This window comes from Pleurodeles waltl, chromosome 11 (assembly GCF_031143425.1).
Source record: "Pleurodeles waltl isolate 20211129_DDA chromosome 11, aPleWal1.hap1.20221129, whole genome shotgun sequence".
Lineage (NCBI taxonomy): Eukaryota > Metazoa > Chordata > Amphibia > Caudata > Salamandridae > Pleurodeles > Pleurodeles waltl.
In genome coordinates this window covers 922,005,748-922,025,468 of record NC_090450.1, presented here as the reverse complement: position 1 = coordinate 922,025,468, position 19,721 = coordinate 922,005,748, and the positions used below count along the sequence as shown (strand labels likewise).

Here is a 19,721-nt window from a genome sequence, read left to right as displayed (position 1 = left end):
TAGTTTAAAAATTAAATTAGTGATTCCTAGTGGGTCGCAAATCGGCCTCGCTCATGAATATTGATAAGACAGGCGAATTTGTGACCCACTAAGAATTGCCGTCATCACAGGGACAGTGACCTGCTTGGGTCAGCTTTTTTCCCCCCCAAATGCAGCTCATTTGCCTTAGAGGAAATAGGACCGAGTTAAGAATAAAAGTGTTTTTTTGTTCAAATGACACAGTGGTTCCTCCTCTTAAACTTTATTTTTTTACATTCACAAAAGGCAAGTGGTCCCCATGAGCCCTTTCCCATTTGTGAATGGGTTACCACTACCTATTTGTAGTTGGTAAATTAATGTTTTGCAACTGGAATCCATTCGCAAGACATTAATAAATTGCACTCCGATTCAGTACTTGGAAGGGATGCCCCCTCGAAAATATCAAATCAGTATTTGGTTGCAAACCCAAGTGTTACCTAATCGCAGTTTGGGTTTCATACATAAAACTTAGGAGCAGCGCTAATGGAGCTAGACACAGAACAGAAAAGCACCATGTCCTGACAACATTTATCCAGTTGAGCAAGTAAAGCTCTCATTGTTAGCCAGTAGGTACGACTAACTTTTCCCATATACAGAGAGTTTGTTTTGCTAATAACTTTGGCGCCATTTGACGAATTTTCCAAAAAAGTGTCTTATATTGCCATGTTCTGCATGAAAGTTTTGGGGTGATTCATCAAGCGGGAGCCAAGAAACGGGGTCCCCAAAACAAATTTTTCCTTATTCTCTGTCAATGGAGATTCTGTATCCTTTAGACACAGCTACAGCCCGAACCACTGAACGGAATTACACAACATTTGGCAGGAAGTTAGATCTTGGTCCACAGATCGTGAATTTTATAAATTTGTGTAATCCGTTCAGTTGATTCAGAGTTATTTTAGGTTTAACGATATAACTTTATAGGGACATGCATCCTTCGCAGATCCACTCGCACTGGATCTGTGGATCCTGTGAAAAAGCAAGGCCCTGGTTGGCTGGCCGCCACCTGACAGAAAAGTTGGGGCTGCTGTTTTGTTTGTCGCATCAGTTGGGGGTAGGTAAAGAAGAGTGCAAAAACACACAAGGGGCAAGGATACAAGTATCCTGAACACATAGGAGACAGAAAGGTTCCATAGGGACCAGAAAGGGCAAAAATTGCTGATTCTTTTTGCGCCCGTTCCGCTGATTTGCAGATCCACTGTGGGGCTCCCGGTGTAAATCTGTGGCAGATCCAGAGAAAAATTGAGGAAAATAAAACAAAACAAAAAAACACCCACTGTATCCAATCTCCTGCCTGGGTTTGGGTGCAACCTCTGCCACATAAGGCCCAAAATCCATTTTTTTTTAGGGCTTTAGGGACATTATAATTAGGTTCTGAATTTGCTGACACAAAACCATATTATTTCAGCAGTTATAGTTATGGTTCACTCAAGTAACTATAACTCGCACCCTTTCCATGCACAGCTAACTACCAACATATTACATCATTAATGATACCTATGGCATCATTGATATTATCATCGTAATATTTGCAATAAAATTATTGATGAGAAAACTGTGCATGGCTGGGGCGCAAGATAGTTACCTTAAGGCGCGAGTTATAGTTACTTGAATCTCTATTACTCAGTCCAATAGTACCTCTTTTACAGTCCTAGGAAAGCAGTGGCAGCTCTTTGGACATTTGTATATCTGACATCCACAATGTGCATGAATTTCTAAAGAAAGGACTTTGGCCCACTAGCCAGTCATAGGGATTTTCTCAAAATGCAATAAAAAAAACTAAATAGCCACAAAATTGGCTATGAGGGTATATGTCTCCTTTGTGTGTAGTGTTGAGAAGGTCAGACAAATCAATCTCCGAACTAAGTTACAGAAGTAGGTTTGAATTTGCAGTGGATTTAACTTTACACTGCACCTTTACTTTTTCTAAATTCTATGATTCTGAAGTTAAGATTGTGTTGTCACTCCATTATTATTCACTGCTTTATTATTCTGCCATTGATACTGTTTAGCAATATGTAAGAGACTGTTGGACCTGGCCCTTTTTGCAGGGTTATCCCCAAGCATTTGCCTTCTTCCTCCTATTTTTATAACTCTTTTCTTTATTCGCTTTAGGACTCTGGGCATTTTACCACTGCTAACCAGTGCTAAAGTGCATGGGCTCCCGGGGTAAATTGTATTGGTGATTGGTTTCTCCATGATTGTCATATTTGATTTACTAGTAAGCCTCTAGTAAAGTGCTAGGGGCACTATGTGTGCCCAGGGCCTGTATATCAAATGCTACTAGTGGGCCTGCAGAAATGATTGGCCACTCCTTGAGTACCCCTGTAAACAGGTCTCAGACCTGCCACTGTAGTGTCTGTGTATGCAGTTTTAAACTGCCAGTTTGACCAGGCAAAGGCACCCACTTGTCAGGCCTAAACCTTCCCTTTTATTACCTGTAAGTCACCCCTAAAGTAGGCCCAAATTAGCCCATGGGCAGAGTGCAGTGTATTTAAAAGGCAGGACATGTGCTGGTGTGTTTTGCATGTCCTGATAGTGAAATACTGCTAAATTCTGTTTTCATCATTGCAAAGCCTATCTCTCCCATAGGGTAATATGGCGATTGCCTTGAAATATCTTGTAAGTGCAATTTCCCATTGGAAGCAGATAGAGAAAGGTGTTTGGCATCTCTGAGCTCACAATTTAAAAATTCAACTTTTGGTGAAGTTGGTTTTTGAATTGTAAGCTTGAAAATGCCACTTTCAGAAAGTAGGCATTTTCTTGCTTAACTATTCTGTGCCTCTGCCTGTCTGCTGAATACATGTCTGGATCAGGATGCCTGTTGCTTTGTTGTGCTGGCCTGCAACTTGTTGCTTCTGTCCCGGGAGTAAAAGGACTGGACTTTGCTTTCTGCATCCTGCTTTCCAATGTTCTCCAAGGGCTTGAACTGAGCTTGCCTCCTGTTACGTCTCAGGGCCATCAAAGACTGCACCTGCCAGCGGCTGTTTTCTCTTGCTGAGAACCTTGTGGGTTCAAGGCAGTCATTATGGTGCTGGACCTCTAAGCCCGCTATGGGGGCGGCGTTTGCTAGACCTCCTTCTACTCCCAAGGCAGTCACATGGTCGGCACTCTCCGGCCTTGCGGGAACAACTTACCTTACCCGCTTCCACCTTTAGCGGCAACAGACTCCAGTGGGAAGATTCTCCTTGGGGGACAGAGTCAAGTGTCACCCCCTGATCCCCCCTCCCGACACAAAAGAGAGCCCAAGCACAACGGAAGCAGACCCAAGTCTAGTAGGAGTCATACATGTTCTCGTCCCAGTCAAGGCAGGGGAAAACAAGCATTTGCAATGCAATGGGTCTCGGATTTGCTCAACTTAGAGCTATTAGTATTGTAAAGTCCTAACAGGTCTTTTATTATAACCTAAAATGAAAAGTAATACAGTTTTACATTAGCGAACTGATTTCATGTGCCACCCATGAGCGTAAAGGAGCGCACAAAATGAAACAAATGTTCCCTTGCAGTAAAACGTATCGGCAAATGTGCAGCGAGATCACGCTGCATAGGAAAGAAAAATAAAATTTACTGCAGAATCAATGTTGAAATGTAGTAGCCTGCTGTGCTCGAGGAACGCTAAACGCCAGAAAAGGCATGACATATGCATGCCTTTCACAAATAAAAGCAAGCGATTTTTAAAAGGAAAGCCCACGAACCAACGAAACTGATGGGCGTGCGGTGTGCGTGGTTAAAAGCCCACTGAGAGATTACAGCAGGCTAGAGTGCTTGCGCGCTCGACCCTAAAAAGGAAGTGTTGTGGCACCCACGTTTATAATACTCAAGAAGTGGGTAGCCTTATAACTCTACTTCCTTTTTCTCTCTCCTGCAGGGGGAGGGGGCCCCTCAAAAGTAATGGGTGGGACGAGAACATGGGATCTGGGGATAATGTCTATCTGCACACAACCATCTCGACTTCATGGTGAAGCTTTAGAACATAAGGCAAAGTGGTTGTATGCTAAAAGCAATTCTCGTTGAAGAAAAAAATAAAAACCTGCATCTGCAAGAGAGAACCAACTCCAGATGTGTTCCAGTATTTCTTTGATTGATTTCTATTCAAGGCCACTGGAATTATGCAGCAGGGAAGACCAAATTATATGGTTGGGTTGACTATACACCAAGAAAAAGCAAACTATTTGACGTAAAGCTGCACGTTTAGTGATAGTATTACATCATTATTTTGTCATGTTTATGTGTGTTAACACTGTCTTGGCAAATACATCTCCTCATTAGAACCAGTTAAACACCCAAATACAGCAATAAGCAACTGAACCATGATTAGTAAACGTTTGCGGAGGGTCTTCCACTGCTTGGCAATTGTTAAAATCTTCAAAACATGCAGCAGATGATGGATGTTGTAGCAAGTCCATAACTGTGCTGAAAGTACTATCGCCGCAGAATCGCACAATCGAAGTGACCCTAGGTATGATGCAGCCTGATGTGACAAAAAGAGCAAACACGGTTAGCGTTATCTAATGTTTGTCAAGCACAGTATCTTCCAGTGACGTGACCTATTGACAAAGAGGGGTGTCAGGGTATTGTGCCATCTTCTTAGGGGCGTAGCTTTGCTTATGTCTACGTTCCCGGCTGTAGCTAAGTTAGAGATCAAGAGTAAACGAGTTTGGGACACCAACACGGGCACCAGAGTCCAGGTCCCAATGTTCACACTTTAGAGTATCCGTGTCACTATGTCAGAGCACCATTGCAGGAATCATTGTACCCCCTTCCGTCATTGTAAGAATTCCACTGTACGGCTTCAATAGCTCCCAGGTTATAAACCACCATTAGCAACCCCATGTGTACCCATGACATACTGTCATTGTAATCGGAGTTAATGACCACAGGGTCAGAGCTACAGGACTGGTTTCTGAACAGTAAGCACTTTCTTAAATATAACAATGTCTTAGAGAACCAAACGTGCGCATTTTTTATTTTATTTAATACATATGAATAGTCATTCCAAGAATCTAAAATCAGATTTAAAGTTGTTGCTAATCAACGATATCCCTTTTTCAGCCAGACAGTTTGAGTGCGGTGACTTATAGGTTCATATAACGCACGGGTATATAGAAACTACAAGTCCTAAAGTTCATAGAAAAGACTGTCAGCTATCAAGCAAGAACTGCATGATTGTGAGACACATTAACTTGGTGCTACTTGACAGCTAATGCTTAGAGTGCGTGCGAATATGGTGTGCTATTCTCTCGAGAAATCATATTTTACATCTCCCTTGTGACGGAACACCCTGTAACAATAAACATAAACAATTAGTGCTTTCTATGGGCCAGTATTGTCCGATACTGTGTACCTGCACATCTTTAATGTGAAAGGGTGAGTACCTGCACTTGTCAACACTGCCGCAATACATTCAATGTATAGAGTACTATGTAATGAGTAACTGCACTTCTATATTTCCATTTAAAGCACTAGAGTAAACATTTCTAATATCAAGGACTGTGTAAAGACTAAAGGATCTTTACACGGCGTAGTTATGTGCACTTGTTTTTAATTCCATCACAGTAAAACCTTCCGAAGCATTCAGTCAGAACTGTGGAAAGGTGGGGACTCATTACGCGGCCGACTACAAACAAGAAGGCTGAGAAACAACGTTCCGTGAACAGAAATTACATTGCCAAGACTTCTCAGGGTGGGGTGCACACTTACATCCATGTCAACTCACAATCATTTAAAAGGGTGTCACGCTCTTTTCCATTAATTCACCGCTGAAAACAATATACCTTCACACACTTTCATGCAACACGTCAGCACCGCTCACAAATGTTGTTTTTCTCTGGTGACTGGGGTCAACCTCATAAACATCTGGATCCAAAAGTCAACAGATTGGTGGACATTTACTTACCTTGTCACAATTCCCGGACGCAAACTCCCATGTAAACCTAAATTAAATTATGTTTTCTTTCTAGATGTAACTAAACGCTACCAGTAATTTCCCGCAATGCCTGAACTTCGAGAAACTTGAAATTGGCGGGCTGGCCCAGCCCAGAGTCATGACAAGAATGAAGGGCCGGCTGTTGAGGATAGCGAGTGTAAGAGGACGAGCAGATCGGCCATCTTGGAAAGGAAAGGCTGTCCGCTAATTTATTAGATTTGGACTACTATTCCGATATAGACTCCTTTCTCCGCCTGACGCGGTTGGAGAAAGGTTCTGAGCATGACTGCCAGATAAAGTTATGCTTCCTCTGCCGACATGCATGCAATAACAATTAATGCAATGCAAAATGAACCAGGCATATTGGTGGAATAATTAATTCTGCCTGCCCAGTTTGGTCAAAATGAAAGTAGGGAGCTCTTGGAAAGTCCGGTGACTCCCGTGTTTATCATTCTGCATCACTTCATGCATTATTTGTCTTTTTAAAACTAAAATTAGAACACAGGACAGACAAGAACATCCGTAACATGTTATGGTACTTTAAGTTGTGTTTTAATTTAAGCGAATGCGTTTGTCTTTATGCTTCACATTAAGATAAGTATTTTATATTGTTCGAGCAATGAAAGTTTACAAGGAAAACAGGAAACGGGTTATTTGCAGGAAAAGTCGGGGAAACTGATATCCTTCTAAACCTCTATTGGCGTGGTCGATGTTTCAAGCGAGGTGCATTTATAACAGTAGTAAAATGCACCGAGTTTAAATTTGGAATATTTTGCACTCATGTAGGCCCGGCTCGAAAAAGTAAATAAGTCTGTTGTAAAACTTGCTCGAGCCTCGAGTTGGCTTTTTCTGAGTCTCTGTTCATACCTACAGCCCTAGGAAGCTCTCGGCAGTTGCTGTTATGACATCACCAAACACCTGTTCGCCTCCTCATCCACTTCCTCATTCCCAGAATGCAGTACGTTCGCTGGTGCTCTCTCCTCCCCTTTGTTCGTCTATCTGGGTGCTGACGTTTGTTGGAGGAGGTGCTCGGTTTGGTTCTCTGGAGTTGAGCGGTGGAGGGGCCGGAGTGTCGGGAAAGAAAGTGCTAGAATAATCTGTGAAGGGGACTGGAGGAGCTGACGGAGGCGTCCCGCGCGCGGGCGCTTCCGGTCACCATGGCGGTATGTAGAGGGCCCCGGTGGCGTACGGCGGCCCTGAGCGCGCGCGCATACATTTACATTCGTTGTTTTCGGTTGAGACGTACCCATAATGGTGCTTTTTCTCCTAGTACCCTAGGGGGTCCCTTCCCAGTATATAGCTATATCCCTCTTGCATACCTTCGTTTCCCTGGCGCTTAATTACTGAAAATGCCCCTCCCCCACCATCCGCCATCTTTGTACCGTCCCGCCCCTTTCTGACTTCGCCGCTTAAGTCCGCCATCACTGTTTCAACGCCCCCCCACCTGCTGCCTGCCTCTGATCACTTCATGCCTATTAATTGCATCTATATTGTTTCACCATGCTTTTATTACCTACTTGCGTCACTGTTCTTAACTTCTCAATTCTCTTTTCTGTTCTGGTTGTGTATTTTCCGTTTCCTGTTGCTTTTTTTTTTGCCCCAAAAAGTTGCTGCCTAAGTAAGATCCCTTTTATTGTGACTTGCTGCTAGCACCAAGTGGGAATTATCGAAAGCAAAAACCAGGATACGAATTCTTGTTGACCAAAACAAAAAAAAAATGCTATCCGAAGAGGTGTCACATGGCATGCTTCCACTTGGCAGGTATCCCGAAGACGCATTTATTACCGAATGTTTTGGTGCAGTTTGCACTCCCCTAGTCCCAGAACGCTGAACACGACAGAGCTCAACATGGTTGGCCCATATCGACGAAGAACGATCCACTCTCCCACTTTGTTCTTGCATTCCTGTCGTACTTGTGAATTTCTATTACATTTTTTCATTTTGCAATAGTACATTACAACGAAATATGGAAACTTAGAACTGGGTGAGGCGATCCTCGTAAATGGTGCAAACGAGCGTTCGTATGTAGCCTGGTAAGCCTCTGCAAAGGGACCTTTGTCTAACAACCTTAGCCAGCTCTGTTAACCCATGACCCATGCGAGTTATTTTTATCAGATCTAAGGATTACCTAGATGTAGACGTAGAAGAAAAGTATTAGAAAGATGCAGCCGTGCCTGCGCGCCCATATTACTTGGATTGGTCTGTTTGGTACAGTTTAACTACATCAAATATGGTGCATGGCAAAGAGCCCATGGGTGAAGAATGCTCCCCTTGGTAGGAGTAGTCTTCCTCCCTTCTAAAATCTGGGGATCACACAGCAGTGCCACACGAGCAGTGTAGGTATGGTTATTATACACAGCCGTGGTCTGAGTACAACAAGCGGCATAAGAAAAATCCATGGAAATGGGCTCATACACTCTGTAACGCTGTTTCTTGCTAGTATTGCCCTCAGAATCGTAAAGGTGCAGTCCATAGTATTGAGTATTATTTATGTCGTAGTAATTTTGCATTGTTTTTTTTACACGGAAATTACGAGACTACGCCAGTTGTTGTAGTTATGAGTAATTTGCCACACATATTCTAGTACTGGAGCAGGGAATTGCGACCTGTTGTATATATTCTGTTGCGTTTAGTGCTATCTTTTGATGGCAAGTGCAAATATTGCTAAATGTTGGGTTACGCTCTTCACGTGATCTTGCTTTCATTTCACTTAATTATGCAATAAGAAATTACACAAGTAACACGTACCCCAAGTATTATACAGAAGTTATGCTATATAATGTGAGGGGTTCACAATGTGTAAGGGTAAAAAAACATTTGAGTGGGGAATATAGAACTAGACATATGTACCAGAGGAGACTGCCCAGAAGTGGCACCAAATAACGCGGGGTGGATACATTACAAAGCCAGTCACAGTATATGCTCTGATAAAGTTACAGTGGAGGGGGTAAAAAGGGAAACCATTATACAGCAGCCATATACTGTGCTATAAAGATCTAACCCAGGAACTGCTTGAAACAATACATGGAAATGTGTGTTCTACGGCTAACCAAACCACATGCTGTTGAGTCTACAGAGAAGTAATATATGGGACTGTTCTTTCTAAGTGGACTGTATGTGATTTGAGGGTTCCATCTGGGGAAAACAGTGGAGCAGTTCATACCAATATCTGTTATATAACCAACGTTGCTACATCATTTCAGTAGTGCACAAGGAGAGACGAGCAGATGGAAGTATCCAATGAGATTGTACTTTGTACAGCCAGCTGCAGTATATGCTTTGAGGAATCTGCTCTCAAAAGGCGACACATCCTGCAGGACCAGCAATCTCTCCAACCCCCCCCCCCCCCCCAGAGGACAGTCTGCCCACTAGAGGACCAAGAACTCCTGAGGACAGCGGCTCTTTCCATCAGAAACTCCCCAGAAGGACTCCAGAACTGCCTGAAATCTGCGATTCCTGCCCACTCTGCATCTGCTCTGAGCAGGTCCCCAGGTGATTCCAACCTATGAAAGGGATTGGGAGCCTGACATTGTATTTGCACCCGGGTGCCGTTGTGCTGCTGAGGGTGTTTCTTTGGTGCTGACCTGTGCCTCCACCTGCCCACCCCACAGTGCTTACCTGCCCCCGCCCCCCCCAGGTCTGCCCTTTGAAGTTGCGGCTACTTACCTGCTAGCAAATCTGTTTCAGAGTGCCCCCAGTCTCCATAGGATCAAGTTCTAAATCTAATTTCAACTTTGACCTCTGCACATGGGGTCCTGTGTTGCGAGTGATTTAAGTTTGGGATCACCCTGAATCCCGACCGGTTGACATCCTAACCCCCGGAGACTAGAACTGTAAGTTGAGTACTTACCTCAAAACTGCACTAACACTCCTCCCCACCCCCCTCACCCCAATCTCACCCCACAGGAATGTTCTGAAAATGGCAGTGTCAACCTTTAAAAGTGAAAAACATTACTTTCCTGTAAACCGTTTTATTTACAAAATCTAAACAAAGTGTCTTTTATACATATGCTTGATATTTACTTGCAAATGTACTTACCTGCAACAACATCTTTTTAGTTCTAGAAATAAAGTAACAAAATATATTTTTCCAATACAAATACATTGGCCTGGAGTTAGTCATTGAATGTGTGCCTCATTTTTTGACTGGTCCCAGGACGCCTGTTTCCGGTCCATGAAGAACCTGGCCTCGCAGTTCCAGTTGAACTATTCCTATAGGGAGCAGGCTCAAGACTGATTTGCATATGGCTAGTTCCAAACTGGGGTGGCATGGTGAGCAAAAGAACAGTGGATTTAACCCAGATCTCTTGACTGGGGATGTGTGTTTGTAAAATGTCATGACTCTGTCCTTCATCTTGTTGTGTTTGCTATGCCTTGCACTCCAGACAGAACCTGTTTTTTTTTTTTCTCACCACAAGGCACAGTTAGCATTGTAGTTTTCCATTTGCCCCATTTAAAAACTAGATTTGAAAAGAAGTCACTTAATTTATGAAGTCTTTGTCCACCTGTTGTGACCCACTGCCTCCTTCTCTTGACAAGGACCATACATATGCCTTCTGGCCATATGTCTGAAAACCATGAATTTTACCCTTGCACAGAGCACTTTCACAGGTGTGTTAAGTGTGCTCTGATCGCCGTCTATTTTAAAAGATGTTTTTGACAATCTTGAGTATTACAGAACCATTATAGAGCTGGCCTTCCTTGCTAAATTAAGAGAGAAAAGGTAGTTATTAGCTGGAGAAATATACATTTGAAAACCAGCTACTGTGTCTGCTTCAGGCTACTTTTAGATCCGGTCATAGCACAAAATCCTCTGTTCCCAAGAACATACATGACTCAATACAGATTTTTGATAAAGGTGAACATTGCATGCAAGCACTCCTTGATCTGTTCATAGTTTTCGATACCATACATTGTAAGATTCTCCTGCATACTTTACGCAATAGGATGAATTTTCCATGTTGTGAAACTCACATGTTTTGGCAAATTTTAAAGTGGCAGATAAAAACAATACACTACCTTCATTGGCCTTTTACATTTCATAAAAAATTCACGTGATTAATAGTATTCAACAATTGTCTGCTTGCGATCGATCGGTTCACCTAAATCCTAGTTGTCTGCGCCTGACTCATGTACGCTGTTGTACATTTGTACAAAGGATGAAAAAATGATGGTTCATCGTTCAAAATTGATGTATATTTATACATAGATCTGATCTCTTGCTGCATATTAAAACATCTAATTTTCAAACTTTTTTTGCATCTAAAGCAAAATTCTTATTGACAGTCATCTCAAATTAAAATTGGAGGCAATTTTAATTTTTACGGGTAATTTTTTTTTGGGACCTATTGTAGGGAACATCATTTTGAAGTGGCCGTGGAATACTTCAAAATTATACTCACTTAATGACTCTCGTGTTCAATTATTTTCATTTTCCTGAACTTTTTCCTAGAAAAGTGTTTTTGCTGACAGCCATCCATCTTTGAGAGATGACTTCCTTCTAGGAGGTGTGTCATCTGGTCTTATGCCCCATAAAATCCCAAATCTTTGGTTTACTACAATAAATAATCCACGGAGCACAAATATTCCATCTATTTTACTAGCTTCTCAAACGTGGTATTTCTTGTGTGTAATAAAGGTATATATTTAGGGCCATAAAAGCGAGGATCACATCTGCAGTAGAGGCCCCATTGGGTCTGTTTGTTTGAAGACTTATTTCCTCATTCCCATATCCTTTACAGTCTCCTATGCACACGTAGCTAGATTAGGCTTTGGGATCTTTTATGGAAGTTGTCTAAAACAGAAGAACCGTTTCTGATACCCAAGAAAACACTTTTTTTTAATCTTTGTAAAGTGCACCAGCACTATCAGGCCTCAAAAAATCCTAAAAATGTTTCTAGTAACTTGAATAATCCTCTCAACCATAACTGTAATGTACTTGACCTGTAAACGTCTCAGTGTGTGATCCTAGTCAAATATTTTAGTTTACAGAGTCACCTTTTTCTACATTGTCGCATATGAGTGTACCTTCAAATATGTGAGCTCAGAATTTCTGCTGTACAGAAAAACATTTGTTTGATTAAATAGACTAAATGTTTGCTCCATGTATGAAATGAATCTACCCACATATAGGTAACAGATGATCCATTACTTTCCTCTTAGTGTGCTAATAGCATTGCCATGAGGGCATGAGTGTTTCCCAGGTTGTTTAAACCAGTGGTGGCTGCTACTGAATGGGGGTGGCAGGGCGGGAGACGGCGGGGGTGGTAAAATAAATAAAAAAAAACACATTTGAGGGGAGAAGCATTCATCTCCCCTTCGTCCTTTTTTTCATCCTGGCTGCACAGGCTCCCAGACTACCATGACACTGCTGTCACCAGCATGACAGCAGCGTTGTGATTTGTTTGAGCGGCCTGCTTCGCCGCTCAGGCTGGGAAAGGGAGCCTGTGCGGTTCACCCGGGTAGAGTACATGCAAAGTACACGTCTGTTTGGCCGACCAAGCAGGCATGCACACTTATTGTGGTGCATAGCCCTCCTTCGCCCCCCTCCTTCCAGCCCAGACCCATCCCTTACTGAGAGGAAAAATGAAATGAAAACGCATATGTTATCATTTTATTTTTTGGGAAATCCAGTGGGGAGTCGCTCCTCGGCTTGATCGGAGGAGCTGCTCTGGTTTAAACCCTCACTTTTAACAACTATTACTAAAGCATGATGTGGTTGCACACTCATTAACAGGCATAACATTTCCAAGAAATGTCCAAAACACTTCCCCCCCAACTTGCAGCTTTGCTGCTAAAAACAACATAATGTGTTAACTATCAGTGAAAAGTGGGTTTCTGAAAACATATTTATTCTTTGCACGTAACCAAGTAAAGTGTTCTGATTTGTTTTCATCCTATTAAAATATTGTTTTCATTTTACAGAAGTACAAACAATGAGCTTTCGCAGTCACTGAAATATATTTTGGAATTTTTTGTACAGTTGAGTTAGCTATTTATTTAAATTTGTGTTAGGAGAAACCTGACAAAATCCTGGAGCTCTGTAGTGAGAAGGGAAATTAACTGACTGAATAAAACACCTGTTCCTTGTCAACTCACCAGTAGGGACAAGTAGGTCGCAAAAATAGGTTGACCTAATAAAATATGACTCCCCATTGACCTGACTATGGACCCCTGCAAGGTCAAAAACTACAGAACATGTTGCAGGTAATCTTTTGGTATTCCTATTGACATGTGGAAACCTGTGTTTCACAAAGAATGATTATCATTTTGTGGGTGTTCTTAAAATACCCGTTTTAGCATTCAATCCAAGTCTGGCCTCTGCTGCAAAATTGGACATACAGTGTTTAAAGGTCAACTGAGAAAGTTTGGAAACAATCTTTTGTAGCTGACATTTGACTGAATGTATCTGATTGACTTGAACCGGTTTACAGTCTGTGGCTACCCAGATTTAGTTGTGTTTCCAGCAGTTTTTTGCATTCTACAGGTAACCCCTGACTTTATTTGACATTAAAGAAGCCGTCCTCTAAAGTACCCTCATTTAAATATCAGTTGCTACTGCTTTTGTGTCAAGTTTAATTCTTGTAAAAAAAAATTGAGCTGTTTCACTTTGCGATCTGTTACATTGTTAATGTTTAGATCTTAACTCCAAGGTGACTTCCAACTGCAAGTGATGTAGTTTCACCTGCAGTGACTGTTATTGATGTCATATCATCTCCCAGAGTATTCTGACTTGGAGTAAGCCACTACTGGGTCAGCCTACCAAGAAGGGTGGAAATCCCTCAAGCATCAAAGGGATTAATGACCTTACACTCGGCTCAAGCCCCAGATTAGTTGATTAAGGGAGGTTGGCATGCAGTTATAAAGTACTTTTTACTGTTTACTTAGTGAATATTCAAAGTAGAAGATTTTGTATACAGTCTTTAAAGTATTTTGTGAAGTAATTATGAATAGTTTGTTTTCTCTACTCGCCTATAAATATGTTACGATGGACTTCAATTGTGCATTTCAGTTAACATTTTCCAACCTCTTATCCATTACTTATGTTTGGAAAGTCTAAAAACATTTTTAGTAATGAAAGAACAATTGATGTCCCCGCTCTTGGTATACCCTTTAGCTGAACCACACACCAGCATGCTTTTTAATGGATATAGGGCGAATGTGCAAGTCTACTCGGCCCGTCTATTGGCTCCTTAATAATGGTTTGAATAGTCAGGGGAGAACCTTAGTCACACAGCATACAATTCCAGCTTTATTACATTTGGGACATTTGTCCCAGTCTTGAAAAAAATTGCCTATTCTTGTTTGCGAGTCATATATGGCTTTGAGAACATTCAAGCGGACCTATTGCAATCTCCAGCCAAACCTCTCCATGGCAGGCATTATTTCAGAATACTAATTGGTACCACACCACAGCCTCGCTAAACCCCCTGTCACTGGACTACCTTATTCCCATGTACATCAATCACACTGGCTGGGCACCAATCTTGCGGTACGCCACAAAAGCACATTGTTGCAGCAACAACTCCCCAAATACAGTGAACCTCATGCCAAATAGTGTCAGCACCACCACATACTAAATAATATGAACCAGCATATACCACCACAACATATTGATCAAAATACCGTAACACTGCCCATTACCATTCAGCACAGCGGACACAAAACCATACCAAACCATAACAAGCACACTCATCCATGTATAACTGGAAAGCAAGATAGGTAAAGCAGAAGATGAGACTTGTACTGGCCCACTCAACCTATACTTCCGGTCAGCATCCCTTTATATATTCTTAAAACTCTTCCTCGTCTACGGCATTCACTCATATGTTCACCTTTTTATCATCTAGCACAGGGTTCTGCAAAGTTGGTCCTGTAGAGCCGGGTCCATGCCAGGTTTTTAGCATATCCACATTGAGAAAAAGGATGTTTCAGAAATCTACATTTTTCTAAATGTGAACATGCTAAAAATCTGGCATAGACCCGGCTCTCCAGGACCGACTGCAGAACCCTGATCTAGCACATTCACCTGCTTAGATTTAAATATCGGGCAGGCCATGCTGATCGCCCTAGAAAATGCTTTAGAAGGGGAACGGGCACAGCGAAATACAACACACAAAGCAGAATACAACATTTTCTAGTGTAGTGTTAAGAATTTTAGATTCTATTAAGGACACGGAGGTGAGGATTATGCTTCTCAGTTCTTTACTACTCAATAAACAGCAGCCAATGAAAAACAGTGTACACTAATGAGGCTTCGAACCCTGCCTCCCATAACCACCAATAGTAGACCAACATAGTCTATAAACTGGGCAGGCCCAACTGACATCCTCTTTCTTTGTATATTCAGAAAAACCATAAAGTGACCAAGTCCATCACCAGTCTTTTGGGCGTAGATCAATCAACCAAAGATTCGAGCTTGCCAAAACGATCAAACAACGGTCCGTCAAAACTTCATTTTTGTTTGGAATCCGATTCTGAAAGAAAAATCCATTATAAGACTCAAGAATAATACAACCATAAAATTCCAGTGCGGGAAAAATATTATATTACAACTCATTGCGTAATAACATTTATTTCAACTTATGTACTGAGTGGGATAATTCTCGCCTCCGTGTCCTTAATAGAATCAAAAATTCTTAACGCTACACTTGAAAATTTTGTATTCTGTGTCAGGACCGGAGGCTCCGATTATGCTGGTTCAAAGATGATCCACCAGTAAATTAGACAAATGCACTATTGGTTTATAATAAAACATTTTAGACATAGAATCACTGGACTAGTCGTCTGCTCTAAGAATGTCTTCTAACCTGGAACACAAAAGCAAAGCTTTTGATGCATGGCCCCCTTGGTGGAATGGGCCCCATATAAAGACATTTCAATGCCTGCCTCTGACATCACCCAGTGAACCCAGCGTGCGAAAGCAGCTGCTGAAACCGGTTTGAAGGGTTTCTGAGTGCACTTCTGAATGTCTCCTGGTATCTTCCAGGCCATGAGACACAGCTGATCCAATAGAAGAAGAGGGTGCAGGGATCCCACTGGATACAGAAGGAGTTGAGGAAAAATCGGGAGCTGTAGAGGAAGAGCAATCAAGAGTTTCAGGAGGGATGGGAACCAGGCGGACGCTTCCAAAAGGGGCCGATGAGAACTGCAGACTCTGCTTGTTGGCGCAAGCATGTTGCAACTCGTGGAATCGTGGCAAATGGAGGAAACGCATAATTCATCTGAGTTGGCCAAATCCTGCAGAAACGTATTTGTTCCCAGAGCCAATGGATCCGGTCTCCGACTGAAACATTTTGGGATCTGAAAATTGAGGCGAGATGCAAACAGATCCACTTGACACTGCCCCAACAACCCCATGACTTTCTGAAACACAGAAGGGAGAAGTTTCCAATCACTGAAATCCCTCAAGAACCGAGAGTTCCAATCTGCCACTAGGTTGTCTTTGCCGGGAAGGGATTCTGCTATCCAGACAAAGATGCCAAAACTCTCTGGCAATATTCGCCAGGAAGCGAGACCTCATCCCCCCACCCCACCATATAGTTGATGTACCGGCCTGCGGACACATTGTCAATTTTCAGTAGAATACAACAAGTTCCAGACAATTGATGTGGAGTTGCAATTCCTCTGAGGACCACCCCCTTCCTGTCGAAAAAGGACCGCATCTCGCTCCCCATCCCCAGCGACTGGCATCTGATACTATCACCACCTCAGGGGTTTCCCCAAAAATGGCCCTGCTGTTCCAGGCGTCTATGTGAGATAGCCACCACTGGAGCTTTTCCTGAGCTTCTAGAGAGAGCGGAACCAGGTGATCGTACGAGAAACACTGTTGAAGGAATTGGATTTTTAATCTCCGCAAGGCTCTGTAATAGAGAGGACCCGGAAAGACCGCCTGAATCGAAGAGGCCAAAAGGCCTATAATCCGTGCTAGGGACCTCAAAGAAACCATCTGTTTTGATAACGACATCCTCAACTCTCTCTTGATCAACTTCATTTTCTGAGAAGGAAGGAGTAACTGGGCTTTTATTGAATCCACCTGGAATCCCAAGAACTCCAATTGCTGGGACGGAATCATGCAGGATTTCTTGTGATTGATCACAAACTCCAGTTCCTGAAGAAGAGAACCTACACATAGCAGATGAGTCAATAACAGAGATTGATCCTGAGCCATGATAATCATGTCGTCTAGATAGATTATCAAGCGAATGCTCTCTCTCGAAGATTTTCCACTACTGGTTTTAAGAGTTTGGTGAACACCCAAGGAGCTAAAGACAGCCCGAAAGGGAGCGTCGGTTATTTGTACCAACTGTCTCTCCACTGAAATTGAAGAAACCGCAGGTGAGAAGGCTCTATTGGAACTGATAAGTAAGCATCTTTCAGGTCCAGGCGAACCATCCAGTCTCCCTCCTGAAGAAGATCTCAACAGGTGGAGCCCCCCATCTTGAAGTGGCGGTACACCACAACGGAGTTGACGTTTCTGACGTTGAGTACTCATCTCTGACCGCCGCCTTTCTTTTGCACCAAAAAGACGTTGCTGTACAAACCCTTTGGGTGACGGGAAGTTTCTGAATTTCGCCGTCTATAAAGGATTTGTCTAGGTGGGAAAAAGAGGATAGGAGGAGGCAGGGTGTGCTGTTGAGGGGCAGTAAACAGTTCTATGGAATACCCCTGAACAGTATCTAGAACCTATGTGTCTCTGGATATGGAAGCCCATTTTTGAACGAAAATATTTAGTCTGCCTCTTAAAGGGATAGAAGGAAGAGGAATATCTATTACCTGTGGGGGTGTTATTGATGGCTCTGTAACCTCAGTGTGCGCCTCAATTGTTGCGGTTGCATGCTCCTCTATATCTGAAGGGATAGAAACCTGCTTGGGAAGGGTCTTGGGTGTAACCCCTGCGTCTTGCATAATTTCCTCTTGCAGGACATTGTTGAAAGCCCCGGCCGGTCGAGAGACCTCGAAATTGACTGGCCCTTCCAAAAAGTGGGTTAAACGTTCTTTTAAGGGAAGATTGGGATTTATCCAATGACGTGAAAGTGTTGATGAATTTTGCAATGTCCTTCACAATCTTGTCTCCAAAAAGTTGTCCCTCAGCTAGATGACCTGCTTCAGCCGAAGCCAAATCTGCCAGTTGAGGGTCATTACGCAGTAAGACGGACTTTCTACGCTCTGAAGCTAACACACAACTTGCATTGCCAAGACAACAAATGGCTCGTTGAGTCCACCCAGCCAGAACCTCTGGATGGATGGCTGCTCCAGTTTCCTGAAAATGAAGTGCCAATTCGAGGATTTTTGCGAGGGGACCTGAAACATCTAACAGTTTATCTTGACAAGCCTTAAGGGCCCTGTCTATCCCTTTCTTCGGATTCTTATGATATTTCTTAAGGAATGTTACCATTGTATTATTGATCTCAGGAGTGAGCGCAGTTTTATGTGGTAAGTCTAGACGCGGACACTCCGATCTCAATCTGGATCTGACCTCCTTCTCAAACCCATTCCGAATATGCAGTTCCATATAATCAGCCACAGTGGGGGCTGGAGCCCAATCCGATGATCTGGGATGAATAATATCAAATGGTTCGAAAGAAAAAGGAGAGGGAGAGAAGGAAGAAGAAAGTTTACACTTCTACGTGCATTTCTTAGGTTGTGAGGATTCCTAAGAAGAAGCCGAATCAGAAACAGCAGTAGGCAAAGTTAAGGGAGTGTAAGTATCTGAAGAGTAGGTATGTTCAGAGGTAGAAGGAATGGAGATATTAGCCAACCTGCTCTTGTGAGGCAACAGCTGTTCAGTAGAAGGGACAAACGGTGATGATGTTTCTACAGAAAGAAGAGACGGAGAAGGGCCAGCCAGATCATCAATATTTTTGGATAAGGGTACATGGGGCGATGAAATTACTTTATCTAAGGACTTCTGTATGGAAGAGTCAATAAACTGTTCTAAATAGTACTTTTCTTCCTCATAAGGACCATACATCTCCAAGCCCTGACCATAATACTCTTCATCTGACATGGTATCACCGCTGTCTAACTTCACAAATTGAAGTGTTCACAATTGCATAAATAGCAAGTTCTTAATTGTTCCAATCCCAGTCAGCACTGGTCAGGGGGGTCAAAAAATCCAATTAGCTGCACAAGAAGTCGAGTGTCTACACAGGAATATTTAATAGCAGACTCGCTATTTATTATGAAAAAACGAGGCACAGTATTTAAGAACTACAGGAAATTATCACTACCCCTGTCCGATCAGCCCGGGGCCGGCATCCATGTTCCGGCGAGAAAGGGAAGTTGACACACGTCACTTCTCTCTCTTGTGGGATGTACACGCATGTGAATGGCCCAATTGGGCTACGCACACGCGTCTCCTGGTGCGTAAATGAACTCCACGACCCGGAAGACGTCGTGCTTGGGAGGGAGGGGGGCGGGGGACAGGCGACCGCCGCAAGCCGGCAAAAGATAGGAAAATGAGAAACCGAGGAACTCTGATGCCGCCCAAAGAAAAAATGCTTGCACCGCGTGTACAAAGCTAGGAAAAAGGAAAAACAGACTACGGGTGCAACACGCACCCTAGCCCGCGAGAAAGGAAAAAGCACAAAAGGTAACAAATTGTACAATAACATTTTCACATAAGTGTCGAAAAATAGGAACAAATGGGGCGGCGCTTATCTGACTGCGGATCAGCAAAGAAAGAGGACGTCAGTTGGTGCCTCCCCAGTTTATAGACTATGTTGGTCTGCTATTGGTGGTTATGGGAGGCGCAGTTTAAAGCCTTATTAGTGTTTAC

General features: G+C 42.8%; 2 protein-coding genes across 3 annotated transcripts in view; one reads left to right on the top strand and one right to left on the bottom strand.

Moving 5' to 3' along the window:
- KNTC1 (kinetochore associated 1) overlaps positions 1-6,884 on the bottom strand; it is a 495,394-nt gene extending 488,510 nt beyond the window's left edge. The window contains exon 1 of one of the 2 annotated variants that reach the window (XM_069214955.1): positions 6,809-6,884. The gene's annotated coding sequence lies outside the window, so the exon portion shown is untranslated. Of the gene's footprint in view, positions 1-5,911; positions 6,023-6,808 lie in introns of those variants that run through there. The other variant, XM_069214954.1, reaches the window with a different exon arrangement.
- Positions 6,885-6,943: 59 nt separating this feature from the next.
- RSRC2 (arginine and serine rich coiled-coil 2) overlaps positions 6,944-19,721 on the top strand; it is a 238,343-nt gene continuing 225,565 nt past the window's right edge. Inside the window, exon 1 of the mRNA XM_069214956.1 lies at positions 6,944-7,104. Within this exon, the coding sequence (XP_069071057.1) occupies positions 7,099-7,104 (6 nt within the window). The 5' untranslated portion in view covers positions 6,944-7,098. The remainder of the gene's footprint in view (positions 7,105-19,721) is intronic.